This window comes from Durio zibethinus, chromosome 26 (genome assembly GCF_047325235.1).
Source record: "Durio zibethinus cultivar Kanyao isolate XHJ-2024 chromosome 26, ASM4732523v1, whole genome shotgun sequence".
Taxonomy (NCBI): Eukaryota; Viridiplantae; Streptophyta; class Magnoliopsida; order Malvales; family Malvaceae; genus Durio; species Durio zibethinus.
Genome location: NC_143187.1, coordinates 5769042 through 5776255, shown reverse-complemented (window position 1 = coordinate 5776255; position 7214 = coordinate 5769042). Strand labels below are relative to the sequence as shown.

General features: G+C 36.5%; 2 protein-coding genes across 3 annotated transcripts; one reads left to right on the top strand and one right to left on the bottom strand.

The window, feature by feature from the left end:
- Positions 1 to 220: 220 nt before the first annotated feature.
- Positions 221 to 2662, top strand: LOC111274177 (growth-regulating factor 1-like). 2 transcript variants are annotated; one of them, XM_089755529.1, is made up of 4 exons: positions 221 to 962; positions 1151 to 1673; positions 1764 to 2011; positions 2201 to 2593. In XM_089755529.1, the coding sequence occupies exons 1-4, from the start codon at positions 785 to 787 to the stop codon at positions 2206 to 2208; spliced, it is 957 nt and encodes a 318-aa protein (XP_089611655.1). In that variant the 5' UTR covers positions 221 to 784; the 3' UTR covers positions 2209 to 2593. The 2 variants fall into 2 exon arrangements, with proteins under 2 accessions (XP_089611655.1, XP_089611654.1); XM_089755528.1 differs by having other exon boundaries at positions 228 to 962; positions 1764 to 2113; positions 2201 to 2662.
- A 2191-nt stretch (positions 2663 to 4853) lies between these two features.
- On the bottom strand, positions 4854 to 6444 carry LOC111318619 (uncharacterized). The gene has a single exon (XM_089755964.1). The coding sequence runs from the start codon at positions 5654 to 5656 to the stop codon at positions 5234 to 5236; it is 423 nt and encodes a 140-aa protein (XP_089612090.1). The 5' UTR covers positions 5657 to 6444; the 3' UTR covers positions 4854 to 5233.
- Between the last annotated feature and the right edge of the window lie 770 nt (positions 6445 to 7214).

Sequence of the window (7214 nt, the reverse complement as noted above, 5' to 3'; positions counted from 1 at the left end):
GATAAGTTTCCCGTCTTCGTTTACAACTCATGAGTTATGAGAGAGTGATAATATCTCACATTTATTATAAAAATAATGAAAAAAAAAAACCTGCATTATACAGCCACAATATACTAGTAGTAGAGAAGTGACTAATAGTATAAAATATTGCAGCGTCACAATATGGGATGGCACTCATTTTAAGGAGAAATGACGTGGAGACAGCGAAAGGAAAGGTGTATGCATATGTAATTACGCCAGTCAGTAGTCATCTTCTTTCTCAATGTATACTATAATACTCGTAGCAGTAGGAGAAGTAGTAGTTATTGGTAGTATTTCGGTATTTGAATTCATTTTAAATTTTGTTCTTGTGCTTTTTTACTTTACACATGTAATTCGTTTATGGATTTTTGTAAAGTTGTCAGAGACAAAAGCAGCAACAAAGGCAGCGGCAGCAGCAGCGGCAGCGTAGCAGAAGCAGAAGCAACAGGTTTGCAGTCATAATTTGACAGCAGAGTTACTCAGTGGGAAGAGAGAGAGGGAAAAAAAAAAGAAAGAGATGAGGTGACAGCAATTTTATCAAAGCCATTAGTTAGTTTTTATCCATGCACAGAAGAAGATTCTGCTACCCAATTGACTCTGCAAAAAAAAAAAAAAAAAATTCCCTTCAAAACTACCAGCCCCAACGACAAGTAGAACTGTAGGAAGTTGGGAACCCCTCTTTCTGAGAGTTCCCTAGATTGGTTCTTGTTCCTTCTGAGATTATACTATAAATATTAAGGTTTCTTATTGTTCCACTTTAAAGATGATTAGTGCCAGAAATAGGTGTCCTTTTACTCCAAGTCAGTGGCAAGAGCTTGAACACCAAGCTCTCATCTTCAAATACATGGTTTCAGGAGTCCCTATCCCACCTGAACTCATTTATTCTGTCAAAAGAAGTTTGGATTCTTCTTTGGCTTCACGCGTCTTCCCTCATCAAGCCAGTAAGTATATGCAAAACAAGTTGGACTCTTCTATTCACTTTGGCTTTGCGCTTATTGTTTAGCTCGAAATTTCTTTTATTTTTGGGGTCTTTTCTTTAATTGTATTCAAAACTCTCCTTGTCAAATAACTTTGTGTGTGTTTCAATGGTTTTGGTCGAATGAAAATTTTTGTGTCTTGCTGGTTGCAGTTGGGTGGGGTTGTTTTCAGGTGGGTTTTGGCAGAAAAGCAGACCCAGAGCCGGGGAGGTGCAGGAGAACAGATGGTAAAAAATGGAGGTGCTCAAAAGAAGCATACCCAGACTCCAAGTACTGTGAGAGGCACATGCACAGAGGCAGGAACCGTTCAAGAAAGCCTGTGGAAGCTGATTCAACAACCGCGATCTGTACACTACCACCACCAACATCCTCAATCCTTTCACCATCTTTCTCATCAATCAACAGAAACCTCTCCATGTCCACTTCCAGAAATAGTAGTCTATCCTCCATTTCTTTCTCTTTCTCTCCGCTCTCTTCTTCTCCTATAGCTCCAGAAATCTACAGTCATCACAATCCTAACCAAACCGCCCATAAAAACCCTTTCCTGTATTCTCATTCTCCCACTTCTACAAGACCTCCTGCTTCAGGCTTATCATTTCAAAATGAGACTTCACCTCACCATTTCTTGGATTCTGGAACAGGAATTTCTTACACCCAGGCTGATAAAGATTACAGGTTTTTTAATAGCTTAAAGCAGATTAAATTGCCTTTTACTTTTGGCATCTTTTTATAATAGCCCGTGAAAGTTGTTATTCTGTATAATAGGTATGTTCATGGAACAAGGGAGGGCGTGGACGAAAGGTCTTTCTTCCCCGAAGCTTCAGGGAGTGTAAGAGTTGTACCTGATTTGTATCAGCCATTGACAGTGAGTTCTTACAAAAGCTACCCTCAGTCAGAGTATCAGGGTTTTGATGACAGTGGTTCAAAACAGCTGCAGCAAGAACAAGATCAGCAGCATTGCTTTGTTCTGGGTACTGATATCAAATCAGCTAGGCCAATCAAGTTCGAAAAAGGTGATGAAACTCAAAAACCAGTGCACCAATTTTTTGGGGATTGGCCACCAAGGAACACTGACCCTTGGCTTGATCTTGCATCCAATTCCGGGGGCCATTCAGGCAATTCAATTTCACTAACATATACTATTTATTTTCATGTACAATTTTTTTGTCCACTTCTCACACCTGATATTTTTGCTTCTGCAGATAGTTGAGGTCTCAATAATGGATCTATGTATTCTGGACAAAAAGCACTTGTTTTGGTGGGACAATTCCTTAGCCCTTGAAATTGTGGCTAGGACTGCTTTGTTCTGATAAAGTTGTGAACCAAATAACAATGTAGGGCCAAGGGAAGATATATATTTGTTGCCACCTTGATAACCTACTTTATTTTCTTCCCCGAGGGAAACATGTTTCGAATTTGTAGACTTGCTTCTTTGACTGGAATCATCCTGATATATATGCTTTAAGGTCTGGAAAACTTTTTTTAAGTAGGATATTTCCTTTTCTGTTACTGCTTTGTATTGCAAAAATCCATTGCTTTGGGACCCAAAAGGCATGTGAATTCAGAAACTTTGTTTAAGCATCAAATGATATGGAGTATGGACGATATATTGTTCATCATTATCCTAGCGCAGAAATTCTATTCGACGACAAAACAATTATTGCTATAAAACTTTTTCATGCCTAGCTTTCCTGGCTTAGTAATTAGTTTCCAATTCATCACCATTTAGTATCTGCTGTTAGTAAATTTTCAAGCTTGCATTAAATTCTAGGGTTGTTTTTTAAATTTTATGCTCTTCTTTTTCTTTTCTTTTTGTTGGGATCAAACTTCGAAGAAGTTATTCTATCTCTTTCAAAATTGCCAAGGAATCAGCCCAAAGAAAAGGAATAAAAGGGAATTGTCCAAAAGAGAAAAAAAAAAAGGCATTCAGAGTCGCTAAGCATCGGCGGTTTTTGTTATAAAAAAGGAATAGGGTCTCCCAGTCTGCTACTTGCCTTTTGCCTGTATAGATCATCTAGTTTCAAGCATCTCCCAGCATTGTTTCAGTGGAATGGACTGCTGTTGCCAAGCATTAAGCTGCTTGACATTAACTTAAGTGACTTGGAAAAGTAAACATCAAGGACAGTTAAAACTTGAAAGTGGAATCATTTCATTGCCAATTTTCTTTTGGTAATTACCTTTCATCATATCTTTCATTTAGTAAGGACCAAGCTCTGAGCGGTTGCAGAATTTTCCTGAACTTTCTAATTGCAATGGCTTAATATTAATGTTGTGTCCCATGAAACTTTTTGATCAGCCAATTACTAAAAGCTGAATACTTGATGGGTTTAGTCCAACTCCAAACCCAACTCCACAAATGTTCGAGGCCATCTTCTCTTTTTTGCTTTGAGATTCATTGTTTGATAGGTTATGGTCCCAATCCAGACAGCGTCAAAATGGACACGGCTAGTTCCAACTAAAAACATAGCATAATAAAGTTTATAAACAATAACTTGATGAAGTGGAAACGAATTTTTTAGGCAACACCACTACATATCACAACAAATTGAGTAAGCTTTTCCATATGAATCTAACAATTAATTCCATTTTTAGAGCATGTCCTACTCCTATCTATATCAACCGACCAGATGTCCAAATTAAGCTAAAAGAAAACAGAAAAGGCTTGAATTTAGCAAGTCTAGTTGAATCTCAATGCATACATCTTTTTTTGGGACACATCCACCTTAAAATTTCAGATTTGAATCTCAACCTCAAAAAATTGCCCCTAGTGTTTTTTTTTCTCTTGGGGGGGGGGGGGGGGGGGTCAATCACATAATTGAAATGGAATCAAATTGATCTCTACTTGACATCAAACTAGAAAGGCTAATTTCTCATTGGTCTGTCAAATGGTGTGAATAAGATGGACACCTGATGACCAAGACTCCTCCAATAGAGTGATTAACAACTTAATTAATCAAATAACAGCTTTATCATGTATCAGATGACTTGTTAGTTGTCTTCAGCAAAAGATAATCTACTCTGTCACAACACTCCAGCGCATCCTAGCTATATATTTACCCTGTTTGGTGTTAAAGTAGGATGCTAAAACTAATTTCAAAGAAAACCCCACATTGAAAGCTTTTGGTATTCAGGAAAGTTCAGTTGCTTGTCTTTTTAATGAGTTTGTTCTCCAAATTTGATAATCCAAAAAAATCTGGGATTTTAATGGGGGCAATTGTGCCCATTTTTTCATTGTAAATCTGTGTCTGCTAGCTGTTAGCCAAACAATTCTTCCTTTTTTGAACCAAAAAGCTTCATCTAAAGTCATTGTCAAATGGCTTAACCACTCTATTGACTAGTTTACAAATTACCAAACAAAACAAAGTTAGTACTTACAATTTGTTTTCTACAATTATCCATTATTTGATACATCCATGACAGGTCGAGTAAATGTAACATAACAAAGTAAGATTTGTCTCAATCATTTCATCATAATGCATAACAGACATGTAATGTAATATGCATGCTTTAATAAGACAAAACATCCAATACTAAGGAAGTTCCATCTCAAAGCTGTTCCAGATGAGGGAAATCTACCATAAATAATCAGTTCTCATCTCAAGACACCATGACACTTACAGCTGACCTTGAAGCTTTTGCTGAACCAAGTTTCAGAATCTGTTGTGATGTTGGGCCTATTATATCTTCTATCAAATACTTACATAGATATAACACAAAGCAAATGCAACTAAACCGATAATATTGCATCACAACTACATAAATATTGGCAACAAGTCAATGATACAAGAAGCATTCTTCTCTGAGTTACAGGTAAAAAGAAACATAAAAAATGAATAATAAAAAGATAATGGAAAATGTTTACCAAATCATTATATTCCTTCCATGATTCCTAACATTGTTACAGTGTCAAACAAGTTATTAGAAAGGGGTAAAGAACAGTTGAGGCAAAAGTTAAAATGCTTTCTTCTATGTTGAATTACAAGCCGTGTAGACAGAACTAGAGAGCCCCAGAGAATTAATCAACAGATAAAATAGCAACAAGAAGATTTGAAGAAAAGAAAAGAAGAGAAAAATGTCAAACAACAATTACCCATTTACAGAGGGTCTCAGCAAGGACCCATATCCGCAAATTACTTCATCTTTCTCAGCTCATCAAAGAAAATTTCTAAATCCAATAAAAGAACTCCCTAAACAGAAATGAATCGCAAAAGGAACAGAAAACCTTGGCGGATATTTCATGAAGAAGAAGAGCAAGTCTCGTATGTGCCTTTGACTTTCAATAGCTGCCTTCTCTTGAAAACCAAGAGCCCAACAACACCAATCTGCAAGGAGATAACAATGCCGACGAACAAAAGCCCAAGTTTTTTGCCTGTATTGAGCTTGTAATTATGTGAATGTGATGGTGGCGGTCGTGGCCGCCACCTATTGTCATTTGTTGTATTCTCGTGATGCTTTGTTGATGGCCGCGGATGAAAAGGCGGTAGTGCGTGAGAAGACGGCGGCGGCGGGCCAGAAGGCGCCGGGGGCAGCGGAGGAGAAGGCGGCGGCAGCGGCGGTGGTGGCCTTGTATCGAATGGTTGTGACTCAACAAAACCAGCAAAAATTGTAAACAAAAGGCCGATACTTAAGAGCAGCAATTGTGATAATGGCGCTTCCATAATAACAAAAAGCTAAGCAAATAGAAAGCCTTTTTGGGTGGATAAAATTAAGGATTTTGCAGCATTCTTGCTTTTGGGCATGAACCAAAATCCGTGCTTTTTTACTTCTTCAACTTTGAAGTCTAAAAACCTTGGATTAGGCTTTCAACAATAGGTTGGATTTTTGCATCTGGATGTTCGTGAATTCTTCTTCTTTTGAGAAATCGAGAAAATGGGTATCTTCCAAATTCGTGATTCAACTTCTGACTCCCCAATTCAAAATCTAGGGTTTTCAAAGATTTGGTTCCAAAAATTTAGGGTTTGGCCTAAGAAAGATATCGTTTTTGAATCTGGGTATTTGTGATTCCTTCACCGTTTTTTGAAGGACCAAGGTAATAAATCAAAAAATTGGGTTTTTCCTATGTTTGACTTCTTTTTCTGTGCAGATTAAAAAAAAAATGGGGGAGGGAAGACAATTTCAGGGTTTGTGCAACGATCGTAAGGTTTTTTCAAGGATAATGTTGATTTCTTAAATATATATATATAAAAAAAAAACTAATAACTAGATAATAGACAATCATGTTGTTGACAAAAGGGCCGGGTGAAAGATTTAAGGGTTTTTTTTGTTACTTTAATTTTCTTTTACACCTTCCCAGCGCAAGAGAGAGACATGACTACGAACTTCAACGGTTGATGACTAATTTTGGGTTGGTTGATTTTGCATAGAAAGAGAATCTAAAGACCAGGCCTTACTCTTTTGTTTGGAGAGAGAAAGAGAGATGGGCAAAAAAGAGATATGAAAATAAAGATGCATACTTAAATATTTGGTTGATTTGTTGTCAACGGCCATGCTTTTGTTTAAAGCCATTTAAGTCCAGGTGGGTTGCTGGTGACAAATAACAAATAAGAGGCAGGGTTGGACTCTTGGGTTTGGTTGATAGGTGGGAAATGCTAAGACCAATTGTCAAACTCAAGACTTTCTTTAAGTAGCCTGAGCTACTGCATTTGCATCAGCCCATTAGATGAAAAGGTTAGCCCAAAACAAGTTAAACAGGCCAATAATTTTGGCTTAGTCATATTTTTAATAATAATTTTGTTTCGCGTTTTGATCAATTTATTTAATTTAGGGTCACTTGTATTATTAAATTTAATTAAAAATTTAATATTATAGCATGTAAATTTTTGGATGATTATACTAACTCTATCTCATATTTCAATATAAGTTTCTATTATTAGAAATAAAAGGTAATATGGATGAGTTGTGTAAAATACCAAATGAGGAAATCTCCTGGTATCATTTCGCAAAAAAAAAAAAAAAAAAATCCTGGTATTTAAAATTCATCTTACTCATTTAACTAGTGGGGGGCATACTACAAATTGTACACTAGAATTTTCCTTGCATGCTACAAATTGTACATCAGAACTAGACTTTTTTTTTTATTACAAAAAAAAGTTAGTGTCCTTAAAAGAAAAAAGGGATGAGGGAATCAAATTCACGTTTATATGATTTTTCACCTGTCTTTTAACGACTAGGTTAAGAGAATAAAGTCAAGAAGTAGACACTTAAAGTTGATAAACT